We start from the raw sequence: 24,263 nt of genomic DNA on the forward strand, positions 1-24,263 counted from the left end.
TACATTTTTTCCAGCGATTCTGCCATGACGGGTACGCGCCCAGGAAGGCTTTTTTGAGGAACTCTTGCAAGGTCCCCATCACCACTGATTTTATCTCCTCTAGGGACGAAAAATGGGTTCATTCCAGGGCTGTCTCAATTTGAGGTAACAGCAAGAAGTCTGCTGGGGTGACTTAATGGCTATAGTTGGGTTGTGCAAGCGTTTGAACATTATTTTTTTAAGGATCTTACGGATTAGCAAAGCGTTGAGGCAAGACGCTTTGTCGAGATGGATTTTATATGTAGGGGAGATGTCTTTACTTATCCTGATGACCCTTTTCCGGAATATTTCCAGCACGTAGGTACATGTAAAAGAGAGGTTTAACTGACTGTCCTTGAGAAACAAGTTCCTAAGGAACCATTTCTTTGCTGTTGAAAAAGACAATGGGCACTGATTTGACTTTTGATTTGCACATTCTTGCCATTTTGGGTTTTTACCTCTTCCTGGTCCTTTTGAAAGGCTTCCAATCACCTAAAAACTTCTGATTAGGACAGAACAGAGTCCATTTAAGCCTGACGAATCATTTTGTTTATCTTCTCAAAAGATTTTCATTATAACACAAAACTTAGCGCGATTATCGATTAAACTTTTTCGTGACACGGTCGGCGTGCAGAGGTTGACAATAACTGTCGTCCTGCCGTTTCCACAGCTTCTAGAGCGATGAAACTGGTTTCGTGGTAAAGGTTAGCGTTGTCCCCAACTATTCCAAGCGGTTGGATCCCTCTACAACCAATAGGGTGGTTTCCTTTTATTTTTTATTGCCTAAATTTACCCCTGGAGTACGCATTTCACGCTTTTAGATTTTTGTAATGACGATATCTTTTTTTCACGATAAAATGAAAAGTGAAAATTTTCCAGCGCGCGAAAAGGCGACAGCTAAGTATGAATGCTGGGAAAACTTCGCGTGACGTCATTATGGTCCCCGCTGACGCCCTGTGAGGGGACATTGGGGCGAGGGTATGTGCTTTGCTGCGATGCAGGCTGCTAGCAGGTAGCAGAGTACCCTGCTAGCGGGTAGCGCTTTGCTTAAATAAGGATTATAAATACCTTATCAAACGAGGGAAACTTTCCGACCATATGCAGTTTTAATAGGTGATTATTAAGACATGTTTCCCTGAGCTCTGTGCGTCATGCATGCATTGGTAATCTCAGACGATGTAAAACTCCTACCTACTCGTATAGAAACTAGGTCCCTGTGACGTCACGTGGAGTGGCATCGCATGGGTGCCAATCTGGCCTTTTTCAAATGCGGTTAAAATTGACGATTGCCATTCGTCTAAACTGGGATTTGTAAAACCAAATAACTTGTATATTATAAACTCGCACGCTCCGCGCGCTCGTTAAGGGGCTACGCCCCTTAAAACCCCGGTTCCGGCTTCGCCGTCTACATTTGTGGTCGCTCGAAAACTTTTAAAGTTCGAATAATCTCACCTCAGCTAGGGGCTTCGCCGGCCAGGGGGCAGGGAGGCGCCCCACTCATTCCTCGAAACGGCTTCGCCGTTCCTCGCTGAAGGGCGGCTTCGCCGCCCAGGGGTTGAGCGTGAGTTGAGATGGGGGGAGTCTACAGCGGCTGCGGCGCTTGAACATCGGGGCGGCTTCGCCGCCCGAGGGTTACTGGAGCTCCCCCTCGCCTACGCCAGTTACTCCTCGGTACGGCTTCGCCGTTCCTCGTTGTGGGGCGGCTTCACCGCCTTGGGGTTGAGGAGCCCCCCCGCGGCTGCTCCGCTTAATCCTCATTAATGCTCTTCTCCACCGAGAGTGGTGGCCAGGGGGATTCGGGGGTTTAATGTGTTATGCATGCGGTCACCAATCGTCCACAGTGATCACGTTGCGATGATTGTAAAGGGTTGTGCAATACGGAGTTATAGTGGCGGTAAGTACCCATAAAGGAAGACTTAATGGCAATTTTTTCATTTTTTTGCGGGGGGTTCCAACGGGATACCGGGGGTTTTATACTTGTGTTAAACCAGTGGTCACAAATCGTTCTCATAAATTCGTGCCGATAAGTCCTAGGGGTGCGGAACAGTGGTCTGACGATTCTTTTACCGGAAAGGCGATTTATTAGCAAATGGTTTTGGGAGGTTTCACGGGGTTATCAGGGTTTTTAATAAGTGGTGGGGGCACTGGTTAAATTGTGACGAAAACTACTCGGAAAGGCGACTTTTAATTTTTTACTTTTTTTTCGGCGATGTTCCAGGAGGTGATCGACGGTTTTCTGGTATTTTTCCCATATGGTTTACGGTGGCTCGCCCTCACCAAATATTCCGGATCTAGAGGTCAGAGGGGACGGGAAGTGCGGCATAATGTTTGAGAGAAGTTCCCAAATAGGAGACTTAATGGCACATTTTACATTTGGGGGGTATTTCAGGGGGATTATGGGGGTTTATATGTGTGTAATCCAGGTGGTCACCTTCCGTTCAAATAATTTCCGTGGGGATGAGTCGTTGGAGGCGGTGGTGTAGTCACGCAAAGTACCCAAAAAGTAGACTAATATGCAAAATTTTATTTTTAGGGGGGTGTATGTGGGTTTACCGGGGTTTATAGGTTTGTCCTACCAGGGGTCATCAGTCGTCCACATCAATACCGTAGTGATGAGTGGCAAGGCTTGGGAAAGTGGCGGAATCGTGACGAAAAATACCCGAAAAGGCTACTTTTAAGCAAATTTTAATTTTTAGGGCGGTTCGGGGGGTTTAAAGATGATGATACCATATGGTCACATTCATTTACTGTCATATCTAACAGTAGTGTGCCCTATGACATCCATATTTTGGGAGTAATACAAAAAAAGGAAACCAGTCCCCGAAAAAAGTGAGTAGTGCCCGCCATTTTTATTTTTTCGCGGTTAAATCCATTATATCATTTATAAAATGTTTATGTTTTCTGAAAGACAATGCATTGCTGTATGTAACTACAATGTTTGAAAGAAATGGGTCCGGGTAAAATTGACAAAACCTTGTGTTAATCTTTTGGAAATCGTAATTTTCGGTGATTTTCGGAATACTTTAATTTTTTTCTGTGTAATCAAGCACGATGAAAGAAATTTGTTACCTACATTTCGTAGACGATGCTATGAGCATATATAATAATCATTTTCGTTATCCAACACCTTAAATTAAGTCGAGGGGAGGGGAAAGTTTGAAATTATTTTCGAAAAATCAATTTTTGGACGCCATTTTGGCTGTAATTTTCTCAAATGGAAACTAATAAAGTTACTTAATTACGTGCCTACGTTCATCAGCTTTCAAAAAATGCATTAACGACTCGTGTGGCACGCACGATTCGCGTGCAGTAAAATAAAAACTGAAAGACGGTCACCGGAAAAAGCCCGATTTCGGCCATTTTGTCGTCTTAGCGACGACACCTGGAGGAAACTTCCGGTTTTCGGATTTTTCCTCCGGATCATTTCGGGTTCCCCGCACGCGTGCCAAATTTCAGCTCTCCAGCACTTCTAGAAGTGGTCGGGAATTTGTATCCATCAGTGAGTCAGTCACCACGAGGGCTGTATATAGATAGGACTCGCACGCTCCGCGCGCTCGTTAAGGGGCTCCGCCCCTTAAAACCCCGGTTCCGGCTTCGCCGTCTACATTTGTGGTCGTTCGAAGACTTTTGAAGTTCGAATAATCTCAACACGGCTAGGGGCCGGCTTCGCCGGCCAGGGGGTAGGGAGGTGCCCCACTCATTCCTCGGAACGGCTTCGCCGTTCCTCGCTGAAGGGCGGCTTCGCCGCCTGGGGGTTTAGTGTGCCAGAGGGCGAGGGCATTTCGGAACTGTTTCACCGTCATTCGTTTAAGGGGCGGCTTCGCCGCCCAGAGGTGGGGGGAGTCCACAGCGGTTGCGCCGCTTGAACATCGGGGCGGCTACGCCGCCCGGGGGTTGCTGAAGCTCCCCCTCGCCTACGCCAGTTCCTCGTTGTGGGGCGGCTTCGCCGCCTTGGGGTTGAGGAGCCCCCCCGCGGCTGCTCCGCCTAGTCCTTATAAATGGTCTTCCCCACCGAGATGGGTGCCCAGGGGGATTCGGGGATTTTAATGTGTTATGCATGCGGTCACCAAAAGTCCACAGTGATCATGTAGCGATGATTGTAAAAGGTAGTGCAATGCGGATTAATAGTGGCGACAAGTACCCATTAAAGAAGACTTAATGGCAAGTTTTTCATTTTTTTTCGGGGGGTTCCTACGGAATACCGGGGGTTTTATACTTGTGTTAAACCAGTGGTCACTAAAAGCTCTCATAAATTCCGTGCCGATAAGTCCTAGGGGACCGGAAGAGTGGTCTTACGATTCTTTTCCCTGGAGAGGCTATTTATTAGAAACTTTTTGGGAGGTTTCACGGGGTTATCGGGGGTTTTAATAAGTGGTAGGGGCACCGGTTAAATTGTGTCGAAAACTATTCGGAAAGGCGAGTTTAAATTTGTTTTTTTTTTTCGGCGATGTTCCAGGAGGTAATCGGGGGTGTTCTGGTATTTTTTCCCGTATGGTTTACGGTGGCTCACCCTCACCAAATATTCTGGATCTAGAGCTCAGAGGGGACGGGTAGTGCGGCGTAATGTTTGCGAGAAGTTCCCAAATAGGAGACTAAATGACACATTTTACATTTGGGGGGGATTTCACGGGGATACCGGGGTTTAAATGTGTGTACTCCTGACGGTCACCATCCATTCACATAAATTTCGGGGGGATGAGTCGTTGGGGGCGGTGGAATAGTCACGAAAAGTACCGAAAAAGTAGACTTATTTGAAAATTTTATTTTTTGGGGGGGGGTGTATGTGGGTGTACCGGGGGTTTATAGGTTTTTACTGCCAGCGGTCATCAATCGTCCACATCAATTCCGTAGCGATGAGTGGTAAGGATTGGAAAAGCGGCGGAATTGTGACGAAAGGTACCCGACAAGGCTACTTATATGCTGATTTTAATTTTTTAGGGGGTTTCGGGGGGTTAAAAGATGACGTTACTATATGGTCACATTCATTTACTGTCATGTCTAAAAGAATTGTGCCCTATGACATCCATATTTCGAAAGTAATACAATAAAAAGCAAACCAGTCCCTGAAAAATGTTAGCAGTGCCCGCCATTTTTATTTTTTCGCGGTTAAATCCATTAAATTATTATTAAAATGTTTATGTTTTCTGAAAGACAATGCATAGCTGTATGTAACAACAAAGTTTGAAAGAAATCGGTTGAGTTAAAATTGACAAAACCTTGTGTTAATCTTTTGAAAATCGTAATTTTCGGTGATTTTCGGAATATTTTAATTTTATTCTCAGTAACCAAGGACGATGAAAGAAAAACGTTACCTACATTTCGTAGACTATGTTATGAGCATATATAATAATCATTTTCAATATCCTACACCTGTAATTACGACTAGGGGAGCGGAAGTTATGAAATATTTTTCGAAAAACCAATTTTTGGACGCCATTTTGGCAGCAAATTTCTTATAAAGAAACTTATAACATAACATAATTACGTTACTACATTTACCAGCTTTCAAAAAATGCATTAACGATCCGTGTGGCACGCACGGTTCGCGCGCAGTAAAATAAAAACCGGAAGACGGTCCCCGGAAAAAGCGCGATTTCGGCCATTTTGTCGTCCTAGCGACGACACGTGGCGGAAACTTCCGGTTTTCGGATTTTTCCTCCGAATCATTTCCGGTTCCCCGCACGCGTGCCAAATTTCAGCTCTCCAGCACTTCTAGAAGTGGTCGGGAATTTGTATCCATCAGTGAGTCAGTCACCACGAGGGCATTTTTATTTTTTCGCGGTTAAATCCATTAAATTATTATTAAAATGTTTATGTTTTCTGAAAGACAATGCATAGCTGTATGTAACAACAAAGTTTGAAAGAAATCGGTTGAGTTAAAATTGACAAAACCTTGTGTTAATCTTTTGAAAATCGTAATTTTCGGTGATTTTCGGAATATTTTAATTTTATTCTCAGTAACCAAGGACGATGAAAGAAAAACGTTACCTAAATTTCGTAGACTATGTTATGAGCATATATAATAATCATTTTCAATATCCTACACCTGTAATTACGACTAGGGGAGCGGAAGTTATGAAATATTTTTCGAAAAACCAATTTTTGGACGCCATTTTGGCAGCAAATTTCTTATAAAGAAACTTATAACATAACATAATTACGTTACTACATTTACCGGCTTTCAAAAAATGCATTAACGATCCGTGTGGCACGCACGGTTCGCGCGCAGTAAAATAAAAACCGGAAGACGGTCCCCGGAAAAAGCGCGATTTCGGCCATTTTGTCGTCCTAGCGACGACACGTGGCGGAAACTTCCGGTTTTCGGATTTTTCCTCCGAATCATTTCCGGTTCCCCGCACGCGTGCCAAATTTCAGCTCTCCAGCACTTCTAGAAGTGGTCGGGAATTTGTATCCATCAGTGAGTCAGTCACCACGAGGGCTGTATATAGATAGGACTCGCACGCTCCGCGCGCTCGTTAAGGGGCTCCGCCCCTTAAAACCCCGGTTCCGGCTTCGCCGTCTACATTTGTGGTCGTTCGAAGACTTTTGAAGTTCGAATAATCTCAACACGGCTAGGGGCCGGCTTCGCCGGCCAGGGGGTAGGGAGGTGCCCCACTCATTCCTCGGAACGGCTTCGCCGTTCCTCGCTGAAGGGCGGCTTCGCCGCCTGGGGGTTTAGTGTGCCAGAGGGCGAGGGCATTTCGGAACTGTTTCACCGTCATTCGTTTAAGGGGCGGCTTCGCCGCCCAGAGGTGGGGGGAGTCCACAGCGGTTGCGCCGCTTGAACATCGGGGCGGCTACGCCGCCCGGGGGTTGCTGAAGCTCCCCCTCGCCTACGCCAGTTCCTCGTTGTGGGGCGGCTTCGCCGCCTTGGGGTTGAGGAGCCCCCCCGCGGCTGCTCCGCCTAGTCCTTATAAATGGTCTTCCCCACCGAGATGGGTGCCCAGGGGGATTCGGGGATTTTAATGTGTTATGCATGCGGTCACCAAAAGTCCACAGTGATCATGTAGCGATGATTGTAAAAGGTAGTGCAATGCGGATTAATAGTGGCGACAAGTACCCATTAAAGAAGACTTAATGGCAAGTTTTTCATTTTTTTTCGGGGGGTTCCTACGGAATACCGGGGGTTTTATACTTGTGTTAAACCAGTGGTCACTAAAAGCTCTCATAAATTCCGTGCCGATAAGTCCTAGGGGACCGGAAGAGTGGTCTTACGATTCTTTTCCCTGGAGAGGCTATTTATTAGAAACTTTTTGGGAGGTTTCACGGGGTTATCGGGGGTTTTAATAAGTGGTAGGGGCACCGGTTAAATTGTGTCGAAAACTATTCGGAAAGGCGAGTTTAAATTTGTTTTTTTTTTTCGGCGATGTTCCAGGAGGTAATCGGGGGTGTTCTGGTATTTTTTCCCGTATGGTTTACGGTGGCTCACCCTCACCAAATATTCTGGATCTAGAGCTCAGAGGGGACGGGTAGTGCGGCGTAATGTTTGCGAGAAGTTCCCAAATAGGAGACTAAATGACACATTTTACATTTGGGGGGGATTTCACGGGGATACCGGGGTTTAAATGTGTGTACTCCTGACGGTCACCATCCATTCACATAAATTTCGGGGGGATGAGTCGTTGGGGGCGGTGGAATAGTCACGAAAAGTACCGAAAAAGTAGACTTATTTGAAAATTTTATTTTTTGGGGGGGGGTGTATGTGGGTGTACCGGGGGTTTATAGGTTTTTACTGCCAGCGGTCATCAATCGTCCACATCAATTCCGTAGCGATGAGTGGTAAGGATTGGAAAAGCGGCGGAATTGTGACGAAAGGTACCCGACAAGGCTACTTATATGCTGATTTTAATTTTTTAGGGGGTTTCGGGGGGTTAAAAGATGACGTTACTATATGGTCACATTCATTTACTGTCATGTCTAAAAGAATTGTGCCCTATGACATCCATATTTCGAAAGTAATACAATAAAAAGCAAACCAGTCCCTGAAAAATGTTAGCAGTGCCCGCCATTTTTATTTTTTCGCGGTTAAATCCATTAAATTATTATTAAAATGTTTATGTTTTCTGAAAGACAATGCATAGCTGTATGTAACAACAAAGTTTGAAAGAAATCGGTTGAGTTAAAATTGACAAAACCTTGTGTTAATCTTTTGAAAATCGTAATTTTCGGTGATTTTCGGAATATTTTAATTTTATTCTCAGTAACCAAGGACGATGAAAGAAAAACGTTACCTACATTTCGTAGACTATGTTATGAGCATATATAATAATCATTTTCAATATCCTACACCTGTAATTACGACTAGGGGAGCGGAAGTTATGAAATATTTTTCGAAAAACCAATTTTTGGACGCCATTTTGGCAGCAAATTTCTTATAAAGAAACTTATAACATAACATAATTACGTTACTACATTTACCAGCTTTCAAAAAATGCATTAACGATCCGTGTGGCACGCACGGTTCGCGCGCAGTAAAATAAAAACCGGAAGACGGTCCCCGGAAAAAGCGCGATTTCGGCCATTTTGTCGTCCTAGCGACGACACGTGGCGGAAACTTCCGGTTTTCGGATTTTTCCTCCGAATCATTTCCGGTTCCCCGCACGCGTGCCAAATTTCAGCTCTCCAGCACTTCTAGAAGTGGTCGGGAATTTGTATCCATCAGTGAGTCAGTCACCACGAGGGCATTTTTATTTTTTCGCGGTTAAATCCATTAAATTATTATTAAAATGTTTATGTTTTCTGAAAGACAATGCATAGCTGTATGTAACAACAAAGTTTGAAAGAAATCGGTTGAGTTAAAATTGACAAAACCTTGTGTTAATCTTTTGAAAATCGTAATTTTCGGTGATTTTCGGAATATTTTAATTTTATTCTCAGTAACCAAGGACGATGAAAGAAAAACGTTACCTAAATTTCGTAGACTATGTTATGAGCATATATAATAATCATTTTCAATATCCTACACCTGTAATTACGACTAGGGGAGCGGAAGTTATGAAATATTTTTCGAAAAACCAATTTTTGGACGCCATTTTGGCAGCAAATTTCTTATAAAGAAACTTATAACATAACATAATTACGTTACTACATTTACCGGCTTTCAAAAAATGCATTAACGATCCGTGTGGCACGCACGGTTCGCGCGCAGTAAAATAAAAACCGGAAGACGGTCCCCGGAAAAAGCGCGATTTCGGCCATTTTGTCGTCCTAGCGACGACACGTGGCGGAAACTTCCGGTTTTCGGATTTTTCCTCCGAATCATTTCCGGTTCCCCGCACGCGTGCCAAATTTCAGCTCTCCAGCACTTCTAGAAGTGGTCGGGAATTTGTATCCATCAGTGAGTCAGTCACCACGAGGGCTGTATATAGATAGGATACACTAATGGTGGGTAACGAATCGCAACTAATGCCTTTGGTTTTCTTTGACGAAGGAAACTACTCTATTATAGCTTCCTAGGAAATTCAATTGCATTACTTTCGGAACGGATCCAGAAGATAACTTCACCTACACACGAAGTTACTTAGATCACACAAGATGTTAGTGTAAGTCCATGTTTTTTGATTGCCCTCCAATCAATCATAAGAAAGAAATGAAAAACATCCCCATCCTCAAGTCTCGCCGAAAAATAATCCAGGTCTCTTTTTTTGTAGTTACAGTTATGTCCCGTGCTCTATTGAACTAGTTCTGTTAGCGAATCAAAATGTTGACTCAATGCAGTCATATCTAGTGAGGATGGCGCAATGACTATCAATCAGTGCTCTGGATTTAATCTACATTCTTATCGCGAAAGAAAAAGTTTGTTTTACTTCTAAGGAGGAGAGCCTTCCGTAGATTAGAGGAAGTTTTTAGATAGGTCAAATTCGATATGCCTGAATTCAAATTCTATGTCAATGAACAAGCTACTCTTGAAGTTATGATTTCGCGTTTGGAATGTGTGAGGAAGCAAGTAGGAGATCTCTTACGTCCACTCTGTTTTGTACTTCTAACGTGTCTCGTTAAACGAAAATAGCAGGTAGTAGTATGTAGCATAAGTTATTTCCATGGTATAATAATTACGCATAAAAGATACCTATGCGATGTGATTCAAAATATACCTATGCGTAACAGTTTTTTTGTCTCGGTAATTAAGTGAAAACTTGCTGAAAGCTCGCCAAAGTTGGCTCCGTTATCACCATTGACCCTAATCATGGTGTCTTTTACACTTGGTCCTCAAGTGACTCTACTATACTATGTTTCGATTTTGAGACACAGATTCTTCTCCAAAAAAGGAAGACGAGAGTTGAAAATTTGAATTGAATAACTTCATTTTCAAACAATCGACACGTAACAATGAAGACAAAATGTGACCATTCGAGATGGAGACGTTATTCCTCTTGATGGACGAGAGAAACAAGCATACAATTCACAAACAGATCTGGTTAGTTCTACCAAGTGTTGGCCGTATGGCGTTCTTAGTAAAACATTCTTGGCGTTCTTAGCAGGAAAGGCATGTGAAACGGAACGAAAATGTTCCGTTTCGACCCGGAGGGAAAGAAAAATACGAGGCCTAGGTTTAGTTTCGTTCCCGCACGAAATTAAAATCACCAAGGAGTTTAGTTTCGACCCGGGACGGAACGTTACTCCCGGGAATGAAACTAAATTAATCGAAACTCCGCTGCTCATAGTTAAGTTTCGACCCCAGAAGTTGAGTGGAGGGGGATAAGAGGGAATAGTTTCGACCCATTAAGTTTTACATGCGTGTAGAGAGGTTTAAACATTGAGCTTAAAAATTGAATGGCCAATTTGTGTTAATCGTTCTCCTGTCCGTGATATGAATGAATATATGAAAGATATGAATGCCCCATTCACCTATTGGTAGTAGGCCGAACCTCTACCTCATTCAACCATACTTCGTACTCGGTGTGTAGGTCGAAACTAAACCGTTCGAAGGTGAAGCACGTGGTCCCTCCGGAACGAAACATTATATACATTTCGTTTCGTTCCAGAGTTTTACTTTAGTTTCGACCCGAAGTAGTTTTGACTCCGATTTCGTTTCAACCCTGGGTTTAGGTCCCCGGATTTAAATCCATCTCGTTTCGTTTCTACATTTTGCTGCCCGGAACGAAGCTATTGAAATTTTACTGGTTTTGACTTTCATTTAGTTTCTGTTGCCATCCCTGGTTCTTAGTTCTCGCTTTCTCTCGTTATGTGAGTCCCCACTAAACTATAATCCTGATAGATGATTCAAAAGGGTTCTCAAATGGCTGTCTGAGAGGAGTAAACCAAAAAACACTTTACCCGAATACCATCCTGTGGCAGTTTACGGGAATTACTTCCACGCCAGGGACTACCACAGACACAGGCAGACACACTCATTCTGGTGAAGTTTTTTTTGGTTTATTCCTCTGACAAGCGGTGTCAACTTTTTATGGCCATTTGAAAACCCTTCTGAATCATCTATCTGTAGAGGCCGTAGAGCTCATTTCCCCCGTTATCTATAATCCTCATGTAGGGATTTCAGTTTAATAAGGGAACCATATTTTAAGTACAATACTAAGGCTGGTATTTAGATTTTGTGAACTTTAAATGCGTTGCCAAGGCATCCGTCGCTTAATTTTTCATGCCGGCTCAGCTCATAAATTCAAAACAAAGAAAATGTGCGTCGTAGAGAAAAAGAAGTAGGTACCTAAATCATAAATCTTTCTATCCGTGGGTATTTCCTAATAATTTCCGCAGAAGACTGGCGTTATCCACCGGTTAGTCAGCATGGGAAAGCGCTTTCCCGAATTCAATAAGGAGAGATGAGAACCTTGGCCCATCGATATTAGATAATTCTCCAATATCACATGGCAGGCCGAAGAAATTGATTTTGATCTTTTTCCCCTTCCTATCGCCTGATGCGAGTGAAAGAACAAGCTGGTAGCTCCCACTCACGAATAAAATCACGATGCTTGATGGATCGGCCAGTCAATACAGGCGTAAACAAAATTCCCATCAATACTCCTGAATCATCACTATGATATAAAACCCAATTCCGACCACTAACAGACTGATTCATTCTAATTTTTGGGGTGTACGAGACATGGTACGACAAAAATTAATCGTATCGATACCATCAAAAATCGTTTGAAACCTTTTGAAAAATTCTCGAAACACTAAATTTTCTGTCTATTACAGTGTTGCCAAATGGCTCCATGCCTCTACTTTCTTTTCCTTACATTAATTTTATGCTTTGGCCATAGTACTGCAATAACAGCCATTCACATCGATTGATCATTTAAATACTAAAAGAAAGATAGATATAGAAGAGATTCAAATAATAATAACTTGGTGAGACAGTGTGAATGTTGTTGGAAACGATAGATCACAATTCTAAATATCTAAAAAAGGAGTGTTATTGGTTTCCCCGAGCCTGAACTTATATTTGTCTACTAGCTATACTCGAAATGTATCATCTCTATGCTACATTGCATTGTTTTCATGTAAAGGAAGTGAACTGCCATGAATTATACAGCTTATCGCCTCCCTATCCCTTTTCTATGCCAACTGTCAACCGAAAAGCGGTGATAGTAATTCACATGCGTTTTTTCCATTTTAGTCTGAATCACGAGATCATTTTTTTGGTCCCTTTAGAGGGACAGGTCCACCGAGCGCTTCGATGGCGAAGGAAAAGAAATGACCGCTTCACGCGATCATTTTCCGCGATGGCTTCAGGGATGGCAATCACATCCTTTTTTCCATCACTCGGCACGTCCCTTGAATGGCTGAAATGGCTGAAACCGGCGCTTGTAGCGTCTTTCAACCGATTAGAACCCATGGCCACTAATAGCAATTGTAACGCCACGCCTGGTTTTTAATTGAACGACACTTGTAATTACGGAAAGGGATGGAATTAGCGATGGAAAAAGGGATGGTGGGAATGACGGAGTTATTCAGAAAATGATGGGTCGAGTTGATCACTCTTTTTATCCCTGAAAACCTATCGCGATAGCTATCACTCTTGAGGGACGGAAAAAATGATCGTGTGCAGGATTAAGGAATAAGGTAGCATTAAGGCTTAGATAAGGTTCAGACTGAGTAGATGACTAGAGCATAAATCTTTCTTTCTACAAGGGATTTCCTAATAAATTCCACACAATACTGACGTTATCCACCGGTGAATGATAAATTACATGCCTTGGCAACGCGATCACAGTTCATATAGTGGAAATATTATAGTACTGTAGAGCAACGTGAGGACCGAGTGCAACAGATACCATATATATGTTACCATATAAGTTCCAGAAAAAAAAACAGTTGTTCATTCAAGAAAATAGCAAACCATAGTTCTAAATTCACCGGCTATTTTTTAATCATATCCCGCGTTTCTACTCATCATGTGGCCATAAGGTTATTCGTATAATAATACTTCTTGAAATCCGGTTCGTGAATGAAATAGCCGGAGTGATAAGCATACTCATTTAACGGAATGAATTAATTTCGAATGTTTAACTCTGAAAGTTATGTTAATTTAAAAGTTATTTTTTTAATTTCCAATCGCGGGGAATCTTGTTTAGACGAGGTCAAGACGTTTCCTTCGTTCCTTGCTTAGCTGAGGATAGACGGACCAAATTAGGAGAGATAACATCGAAAACAGACAAGTAACAAGGATAATAATATTCCACCCTCCGCTAATGGCCTTTTCCTCATCAGCCTCAAAGGAAAAACTGAAAAAAAATAAACGCTCCACTACACTCATTTCAAATACACCCGATAATCAGTACCCACCTTTATTCTAATGCCTCGTTCACATTACGATTGTCCGAGCGATCGTCCTAACGATAGTTGGCCGAACTAGCCGTGTGAATGCATGTCCTGAAAATAGTTCACGAAGTTCCGAACGTTGCCACTTTACGATGGTTAGGCGCCGGGAGACCGGAAAAGGAAGCGACAATAGAAAGACGAAAACTTCGTGACGCTCTCTACGCCCTGTTTTTTTCATGGATTTGTCCTAGGAAGGATGAATGTGAGTGGAAGAAAAATTATCCGTTGAGTACACGTCGAACACAGTAATATATTGGCCTTGCATACCTCAACAGCTTTTCTAGCCGTCTATTTCTCGTTCACTTTAGATGTCAGCACTAGAGGGCAGCACAGATTTTAACCATCGTTCTGTGAATGCACGATAGTTCCAACGATTGCTGGAACAATCGTAATCTAAAAGAGCCATTAGAGTGACGGCAAGCTTACTTTTTTATGCTGTTTTAAGAAAAAACATATTTTATTTGAATATTAAAAAATTAATTTTGGTCATGCACTGCGGGAATCGGAATTCTGGTGCGACTCGGCGCAAAAAAATTCACAAAAATCACTGTCCGGCGTTCATTTTCTCCGATGCCACGAAATTGCATTAGCGCGAAATATTTCACACCTCTCCCCATTCGACTGATTTAAAGGGACAGCCGTCGGTTCGAAATGACGATCGCGCGCCGTTGACAGATGAGCTGCGTGACGCATCAATTTTCGCGCTCCGGTGATTTACGACGAAGTCCATCCGTCCTTGCGGTTGGAGGTTGCAATAACAGCTGATCGGCATCGCGTTTGGAACTAGATGTGAACAACGTTCAATGCGTTCCAACTATATTCTGTTAAGTTTAATTCTCAATCAGTCTTACCCTTCAATAATTCCCAGTTTCCTCCTGAACCTTTCCCGATTAACCAATCAATATTCACTATCCTCTCCGCCCGTAAACTCCCAACATTCAAACAGTTCAACTTCCTGTTAATCTATTATTTTAAGCCCAGGCTCGGCGTAATCAACAACACTTAACTTAATGTCGGCGTCCAAATGATGCGCCGAAGCACTTTGTAAATTTATATCTTGACTTCAGTGCATGCCATAATAATGAATAATACGTCACTTTAAAGGATATTTTATTCTCAATTCTGATGTATTTTTTTGTTTAGTGAAAAATTCACAAATCAAGACACACGAGTGCAATACATGACTCCGCGCACCGTAATATTAGCCGTTATGTCAACTTCATGAATTTGTAACTCAACCCAGGGAGCATTCTACAACATTCATCTTCCACAATAAGTTGCAAACAATAATGTAGATTAATAAAATGTCTTTTGCGTATTTTAGAAAACATATTTTGCTGTAAAATAACGAAAATATTTAAACACTATCTAGTCCTACAGTTTACCCCGAAAGAAAAAATAAAATTGATAGAAACACTTCCTAATTTATTAGCAATTTTTTTTACTATCCGAAAATACATGATTTCTATGTAGTATAGATTATATATGGGCATTAAAAAATACGCCGTAGCGGACGAATTCTGCTTTGCCACGTCTTGCACATCGTGTAACCAGGTCTTTACAAACATTTGGAATTATGATCCAACAATTCGAACAACCTGCATACTGCCTATCAAGTTACTCTCTTTAGCGTATTATTAGCCGGCCTCGGTGGCGCCGGGGTAAAGTCCCCGACTGCCAACCTAGAGATCGCGGTTTCGAATCCCGCCTGGGTGGCGTGACTACCATCCAGGGCATGGATGTTTGTGAATGTCTAACAAGTTAATTGTAAGAGAGGACAACTCTGTCCTAAATTCGCTTGTATAATAAAGACAAATTATTATTATCATTCCCGATACATCTTTATTAATGTATTAACTATGTGTCGGCTAGCCACTTTACTGGTGGGGATATCCTTGAAAATATACTTTATTACTGAAATTGTTAATTTCCGTTGGCCATAATGAAATTCAATACCAGTATAAGTGTAGGTAAATGACTAGTTTACTCTCGTAAAATTTTATATTCAGCTGAGCTGGTTGAAGAACGTAACCGTGGTGATTAATAATAATTTTTCCCTGGGAAAAGATGTTTGAGTCGCAAAGCTATTTGAGTCCTTCCCGAAAAATTTACATAGTATTAAAAAGCGGTTGAAGAAGTAGGGACCAAGGGCTTTTTATAATGTTTTCTGTTGTTTTTTTCAAATGTTTTCTATTGTTTTTTTTCAATGTTTCTATTGTTTTTTCATCATATGTACATGTTACCACCAGGCCAATTTTAATAATAATAACTTGTAACAATTTTAATAATAATACTTGTAACAATTTTAATAATAATAATAATAACTTCGCGAAGCCTACCGATGAAGTAAGAAAAAAATGTTTACTTTGTGCGCTCCATAGTTTATTTTAATGGATTAACAGGTTAACCTGCATAATTATGACCAGAAATTTCACCTAATTGTAAGCATTGACCCTTATGGGATTGTCAGTGTATTGGTCAAAGTGGGCGGGGCCTGTCCAACCCAAGCACCCCTATTCCGGTCACAAAGTGGTGTCCAGATATTTACAACCTCCTTGTTGAAATACGACCGTAGATGGAATAGAAATCAGCCTTATATGGGATGGAATTGGGCCTCCTCTATGCAGTCTCCTTGATTATTGTGTATTGCATTGTAAAAAGGCTGGTTGGAGTGTACATGGGTTACGGGTACAGCAGCAATGCACCCGCGGCTTTGCCCTCGGTGTTGTCATTAGTACGGGTCCCTAACGAAACTTTTTATCTGACCGACCTTAAAGCCTAAGGTCAGCTAGAATCTTCAACATGTTTTTTTTCAGATGGAAAAGTTGACAGGTTAGCAAAGCATATTTTTCTAATTTTCAAACCTCTTCGCATCCTAAATTGTTGACAATGATAGTTTTTATGCAAGATAAAAAAAACTCGTATTTCATGCTACTTATTGCGTTCTTATACATTAGTTACAAAATTGTTTTATGCAAAGAAAGACTAAACGAAGAAATACATCTACATAATATGCCGCAAGCCACCTTTAGCATGTTTGGCAGTGGGTGATCAATTGCCAGTATTCAGCATGCTAGCGGATTCCCACATGCATAGCAAACAGTCATAAAAATGTTACGCGTACTAATAAATTATACTTTCTCATTAGTAATGTAAAACTTACCAACTAATTATGAAAGCAATCTTCCTTTGAAGCTAGAACCAGGGTTGGCCAGTGAAACAAAACAAAAGTCAAAACCTCTCAAATTTTAATAGTTTCGTTCCCGGGTGCGAAATATAGAAAAGAAATGGATTTAAACCCAGGGATCTAAACTCAGGGTCGAAACGAAATCGAAGTTAAAACTACTTTGGGTCGAAGCTAAACTAAAACTCTCGGAGGAAACGAAACGTAGGTTATGTTTCGCACTGAAGGGACAGCGTGCTTCACTTTCGAACAGTTTAGTTTCGACCCACACACCGAGTACGAAGTATGGTTGAATGAAGTATAGGTTCGGCCTACCGCCATTAGATTCTTGGGGCACTCATATCTTTATCACTAACAGGAGAACGGTGAACGCAAACTGGCCACACGATTTTTAAGCTCAATGTTTTAACCTCTCCTCACGTATGTCAAACGTAATGGGTCGAAACTATTCCCTCTTTTTCACCTCCACTCAACTTTTGGGATCGAAACTTAACTATGAACGGCGGAGTTTCGATTAATTTAGTTTCATTCCCGGGAGTAAAGTTTCGTCCCTGGTCGAAACTAAACTCCTTGGTGATTTTAATTTCGTGAGGAAACGAAATTAAACCCATGCCTAGTATTTTCTTTTCCCTCCGGGTCAAAACGAAACATTTTCGTTTCGTTTCGCTTGTCATCCCTTGCTAGAACATGCAAAATATGCGGTTGGAAATACTAGGAAAATTCAGAAACGTGCATTAAGGAATGTACATAAGTGAGTACACTACACTACAAGTTATCTAATCTTTTTGAGATACGTAACGCTGCCGTCGTAGTCTTATCTATCGTGGAAAAAACGACATCCTGAATCTATGTATTCTAATGCCTATTTCTATAATATTGTCTATGTTGTGATCTGAAGGATCTAAGGTTTTCCCGGCGAATAGACTGGAGGAAGAGTTCTCGGGTTTCCAGCCGGGTCCAAGGGTTTTTCAGCACCGACGTTTCGAAGGCGAAGTCTGCCATCGTCTTGTCTGCCAAAGACGATGGCAGACTTCGCCCTCGAAACGTCGGTGCTGAAAAACCCTTGGACCCGGTTGGAAACCCGAGAACTCTTCCTCCAGACTATCATGTGATGTGTACATATGAAAATGTAAACAGATATGATAGGGAAGTAGAGAGCTACATCAAAGCAATCGTCGGATTGACGTCTTAGGCTGTTGAAAGGCTAAGCTTGGAAATGAGCTGAAAATAGGGGTCCCCGACAATTACGGGCAGAGGTAAAAGATATTAAATTATTCAAGAGACAATCGAAAAAAATACTAAATATTGAAGAATGATGTTAAAATTTTTAAATTTTATTTTAATTTTTAAAATATATGTTGTACCAAACTGGTATTTTATTTTGAATTTTCTTTCTTGATTTTCTCACTGTTATATGAATTCGCTGCTGAAAAAACATAAGAATCTTTTTTCTCAAAATCATTTTTATTTTGTAATTTGAAAGTTGAAACAACAAAATTACCTACTATATTTCTAAGCTATGATTATACGGAGGTTTAGACACACGAAAGTTTCATAGAAGATTTACTTCTCGAGGGAGTATGTATGCTGTTGGGAGACTTAGGACGTAATCCCAAATGCCTGTAAGCAGTGTGTTGTATGTGTCCTTCAGCCTACACTTAAAATTATGATCATTTTGAGCGCTCATGTATTTACCTATTTACTCTCCCCGATTGTCGAATTCTTCTGTTTAGTGTCAAACGTACACCACTCGGGACGTAATTTATCGAATAAAACGAGCCCGATTCAATTTTCATTCTATTTAGCTGTGTGATTTGAGTTTCTGGAGTTTCATTCCATTTTGTATCGCTTTAAATTACATGATTCTCTGATGACATATATAAAGGCCGTTCCATAAAAAAGGCAAAAAATCAAAATGAAAAAATAATTGTTTCTTTAATAAAATATTAATATATAGTGACAATAATAATAATTTATGTTCCCTTTTATGAATTACAATTTTAAAAACTCCTGTTAATTATTTAGTAACTAAGTTTCATTATTAAGACGATATCAGAACATATGCGCAAGTCATTTTTTGTACTTTTGTTATCTGACTGCTTGACTTAAGATAGGCTCACCGCTACAGTTTCTACGTTCGCGCCTTCGGCGCTGTACTTGATTGAAGGCAGGGCACGTAATTGCACAATCTGACGTATCAACGTAGGTCGCAGTCCAAATAGCGTCGTGAAAAGCGGTGAATTGCTAGAACGCATACGAGAATGCATGAACATTAGATGGAAAAATAACACGTCCTAATTTCTTCCGTGCATCCGCGAAATTTCGCGCCACAATGAGAAATGATCCAAATCTAACCCTACGCAATTACGACCCCCGTGTAAAATGGACTAGACTCCATCAATTTCCCAATACAATTCCGAAACTGGGGTTTTCGTAGGGCTCATATTTTGGTGGTGGCGCCGCCCTGAAATTACTAGAAAAGTTTCATACGAGGTAATTTTTAAGGTGGCTCCCCGATGAGTATTTATTTCGCCAGCTTAACGTATATTTTTTGTCATTATTGATAAATATTGATTTTTTGAACGTTATACGACCTTGCGTTACTCAGATGAATGATTTCCCCCAAGGTCGTATTGTTTGAGTGTACAAAGATCGGGGAAATTCATTAATCCAAGGTTAATTGATAAATGCAAAAACTCCACTCGTTTACGCATGTCAGACCTCGGACGTATTTTCGCTGACAATGAGAGATATTGAATACCACTAAGAGATCATCGATTAATTACGTGAGGTGTTAAGGGGAGGAGGGGGTCGAGCCAATTCACACCCAATCTCACGTGGCGTAAGGGGGGGGAGGTCCTGGCAAGTATCGCTCAATTTTTTCCACAGTAAACCGCGTAAAATTTGATGGTTGACTGTGATCTTAGTAATCAGAGCAGATGCGTCGGGTGTAAAAAGTCTGATATAATATCATCGTCTTCCAAAATGTCTTCTTCATTTTCACTTTCTGGCTTGTCTTCAAAATTCTCAGGCTCAGAGGAACGAGCTAACTCACTTAAAATGTCTTCCTCAGTTCGTAGTCTATCCGTAACTAATGCACTTTGGTGAAATTCAATTAAAACTGCGAAAACGAAATGTACAGACTTGAAGAAAAACACTAACCGTACACTGGGGTACTCAGTGACCTAACAACGCTTTAGAAAAGGAAAGCGATGTGCCACGGTCACAGCAAAGTCACAGCTGGCTGCGACCAGTGTTGCCAAATCAAGTTCACGGCAAAGCTTAAGTTCCCTGGGGCACTGAGTGCTCGGGTGTACGGTTCCAGGGTTAAATACTAGCCTCAACGGCTACCTACAGCTAACCTTCCGTGGGAGGCAATGGATCTGGTAGGAATAGCGCGAGGTTTTTTTTTCATTTCTCCGCGCCACCATGCGACATAGGCCCTCTGTGCTTAAAGCCGTTTTACAAGGGGCACGTACTTGCACAATCTGACGTGTGAGAGAAGGCACAGTCAAAATTGCGTCGTGCAAAGCGATGAAATGCGAGAACGCATGCGAGAATGCGTGGACGTGAGATGGCCAAACAGCCCCTGCTATAATTTCGTTCATGCATTCGCGCAATTCCACGCCATTTCAATAATTAATTCAGTCCGAACCTGCGCAATTTCGTGCCCCGTGTAAAACGGCCTTTATACTTAGTAACTTTATTTTGACACGCTCTCTGCAGACTTAAAATTTTCGCATTTATGCCGGCAGATCATGGTCGGATTATTCAGAATAATTTAACAAAATAATTGCACAAAAAGGCAAAATAAAAGCATTATTAGATGAATATGATAGCAAAATAAAAAAACATCTTATAAAATTCACATACTAAAATACATTGTATATGAGGTGGTGAGAAGCCAAGGTTTACAAATGATTTTTTTCTCAACAGAGTTAGGTGAAGTTAATTGTTACAAGAAATACATAAAAACTTCGTTGCCAAGGGATACGAGTGAGTCTCTGTTCTGTGCTGACATCGAGTGGATAATCAAATGCACCTATAGCCTAAAGAGCACATTAAATGGCACCTTGCTGGATCAGTCTGGGGGCATATGACGGCATGTAAAGGAGTCTATGCATTGCACGAAAGACATCATATAAGTGTTCGACTACCCTAATAATGGTAATTTAAACTTTAAAGGTCTACCACTGAGCCATGCAAAGGGTAAATAATGTTATTCCACACCTGTGTCTGTCAGGCACATTGCGCCTGAACGTAGCAATGCCAATATTGCACCTGACGAAAGTTTAATTAATCTTACATAAAAATGATTAAAAATCTGTTTTATTTAATAAATTCAACGTAATGAAGCATATATTAAAGGTATTTACGCTGAAAATACGCATTTTGAACGATCTCACGTGAGATTAGAGGAAGGCGGGAGGGGGTCGAGGCAAATATCACGATATTTCACTATAATGGGGGGGGGGGGGGATCCAAAAATCGCCAAAATCACCTCACGTAATCAATGAACCATATTTACTTCTCTACGCGCTGATGAATATAATTTTTTAAATTATTTTCTCAGTGTCAATTAGTTTATCCATTGCGAAAAGACGCACTCGCACTGTTATCTCCAAGCTCGCTCTAATTCTACTGACAAATGTACTTGGTCCGCATCAGCCGTCCGTGTTCAAGTCTAAGCATAACCCTGCCTCTGTGGCGCGCGCGGATGATCCGCGGGGCGGAGGGGGCACGCGGATGGCTCCATCGCGTGCGGACGGTCAGCATTCCTGCGAAAGATTTCATTAACGTCAATGGAACGTTATCCGCGCGCGTAATAAGGACCGTTCGGGTCCATGTGAAACGGACCTTAAGCCGCGTTTACACCGGATTTTCAATCAAAACGTTTCAAACTTTTGTTTGAAACAATCGTTTGAAACAGTTTTTTCTGAAAAAAGTTTGAAACTTTTGTTCCATGGTTTTCATTTCCATGTTTCACGAAAATGTTTGAAACACTCTCGACCTTGATCGCTACCCTGATGACGAAATGGCGCGACGAGTGATCACGTGAGTGGTGGTAGTGGAGTTGGAAGCGCGGAGGGGTAGCGGGGGAAATGTTTCTGTTTCATGTTTCAACGGCACATAGTTACTGAAACAAGCGTTTCAAACAAAAGTTTGCAACACCCTTTGATAATTTCCGACTTATGGTGGAAACAAAAATTTCTGTTTCAAACACTGAAAAACTGTTTGTAACAGCGAAACGTTTCGTCTACTAATGCGCGCTTTTTGAGATTATTGCAATTTTTGATTGAGACACGTGTTTCAAATTCCAGTGTAAACTCGGCTTAAGGCGCCTCGCAAAGTAATGAATCCGCCCATAACAACGACCTCATTCATTCCCTGGATTTTGGCTACTGCGGAGCCAATTTGAACTCTCTTGTAGGTATTCATTCCCTTGGAGGAGGCGAATAATTCCGATCAGTGCAAATTCCTTGGGATACTTTGTCAAATAAAACGAACAGCCATGACCCAGTTTTTTTTCAATTTTCATTCCGTTTGCGTTTCTACACTGAGTCTAGCCCTGCCAAGTTCCATTCCATTTCGTAATGCTGAAAACTATGTAACGCACTGGAAAAGAAACCACTTAAAATTCACTTTTGTAATTTACTTTCTTTTCTATTAACATTCCTGTATTATCCTTTTCAGGGGGATGTGGTAGCTTAGTTGCCTGAGCGCTTGGCTGCCGAGCGAGAGATTCAATTCCCGCATGAAGCCTTCGGACAAAATACCCTGCGAGCATTTTCGAAGTGGTTGGCAGAGGGTAGGTTTACACTAAAATGAAGCATGCAGTACGCAAAGTCTTCGTAGTCATCGAAAAAATGCCATAACACATGCACATGCTACCAGGCGGTGTGAGCTCTCACCGGTCATGCATTGCTCCATGCGAGTTGACACCGACAATGCAAAAAATGCGAAATTATTTAATGAGTACATATCCATGCTGCTGTATTAAATTAGTTAGATGCCGAAAAAGAAAACAAGGACCAAGAAACCTGCACCTGAAAAGGGAGCAAAAGAAAAAATGGTCGTCCTAGCGAGTGCGGCGATTAATTGCATTGATGGCACTTCTGTTACTATCATGGGGGGAGATTTGGCGGGGATTGAGGGGGCATTGTCGCCCCAAGTTAAATGGCAGGTAATTTGTACCAAAAAGGTACGAAAACTGCAGTCGAGGACAATGAAAACAAAAAATGCTGTTTTCAGAGGCTAATTTAAACAAACAGGGATCCCCCCATTTCACTGGGGGGGGGGGGGTATTCCACACCCCACTAACCCCCGGCAGGATTGCTGCCCCTAGCCCCCCAACATATAACTCTGATATATTCTGCAGTCTATTTCAATTATCTTCCTCTCCTGATATTTTCTGACTCAAATCATCAATAACCTCGTGGAGGCCCATCGAAAAGAACTGGTACTTACCCTATCTTAAATATGGGAAATTGAAACGCTTGTGGCTGAGTCGGAGGTGAAATCTACCCTGACATATCGATACCTCCACTGCAAATAAGCTCAATGATCGTCCACCGAATCAAATCCGCTCATCTAGTAGCCCAACAATATGGATCTGCTCAGCTGGCAGTGTCCGGAGCATGACGCTGACCTCCGAAGCTTAGAGAATAGGAGATGAGCGTTTATGCTCCGGACACTGCCAGCTGAGCGGATTCGTATTTTTGGGCTACTAGATGAGCGGATTTGATTCGGTGGGCGATTGCTGAGCATTTTTGCAGTGGAGGTATCGATATCCAAACAAACCTTCGGTTTAATGAACCGAGTACACGATATTCCACGTGCTTACCTGGGAGCGTCCCCAATGGTACTTAGTTCGATCCCAATGTCCCCTTCTCCGTGAGAATCCATCGTGGCAACAGCGGTGGAGAGACACAAGCGACAACACAACGACTGCAACAAGTCAGCCAGACGAAGGCGACGAAAGGTGTTGCGTCGCCTCTCGCCGCAGGAATAGAATGGCTAGGAGACCACGAGGTGGCGGGCGATGTAGGGGAGGGGTGTGGGGGAGGAAGGAGATAATAAGCGCTCGCGGCCGAAGTGAGAATTCGAATGGGGAAGGCGCAAATTTCGGCTTTTCGGGCTCCGATGGGTCTGGATGGATCAAGGAGGTTGTATGGACTGGATCAGTGTGCAACCGCAGTTTCGATGAATATTACCATAAAGAAAAAGATGCGTTTACACTGTATAGCATGCTACATAAAACAAGTTAGAGATAAAATGT

At 41.9% G+C, this 24,263-nt stretch overlaps 1 protein-coding gene across 1 annotated transcript in view; it reads right to left on the reverse strand.

The window, feature by feature from the left end:
* LOC124162731 (proton-coupled amino acid transporter-like protein pathetic) overlaps positions 1 to 23,981 on the reverse strand; it is a 62,552-nt gene extending 38,571 nt beyond the window's left edge. The window contains exon 1 of the mRNA XM_046539350.1: positions 23,829 to 23,981. Within this exon, the coding sequence (XP_046395306.1) occupies positions 23,829 to 23,890 (62 nt within the window). The 5' untranslated portion in view covers positions 23,891 to 23,981. The remainder of the gene's footprint in view (positions 1 to 23,828) is intronic.
* Between the last annotated feature and the right edge of the window lie 282 nt (positions 23,982 to 24,263).

This window comes from Ischnura elegans, chromosome 7, assembly GCF_921293095.1.
Source record: "Ischnura elegans chromosome 7, ioIscEleg1.1, whole genome shotgun sequence".
NCBI classification, from domain to species: Eukaryota; Metazoa; Arthropoda; class Insecta; order Odonata; family Coenagrionidae; genus Ischnura; species Ischnura elegans.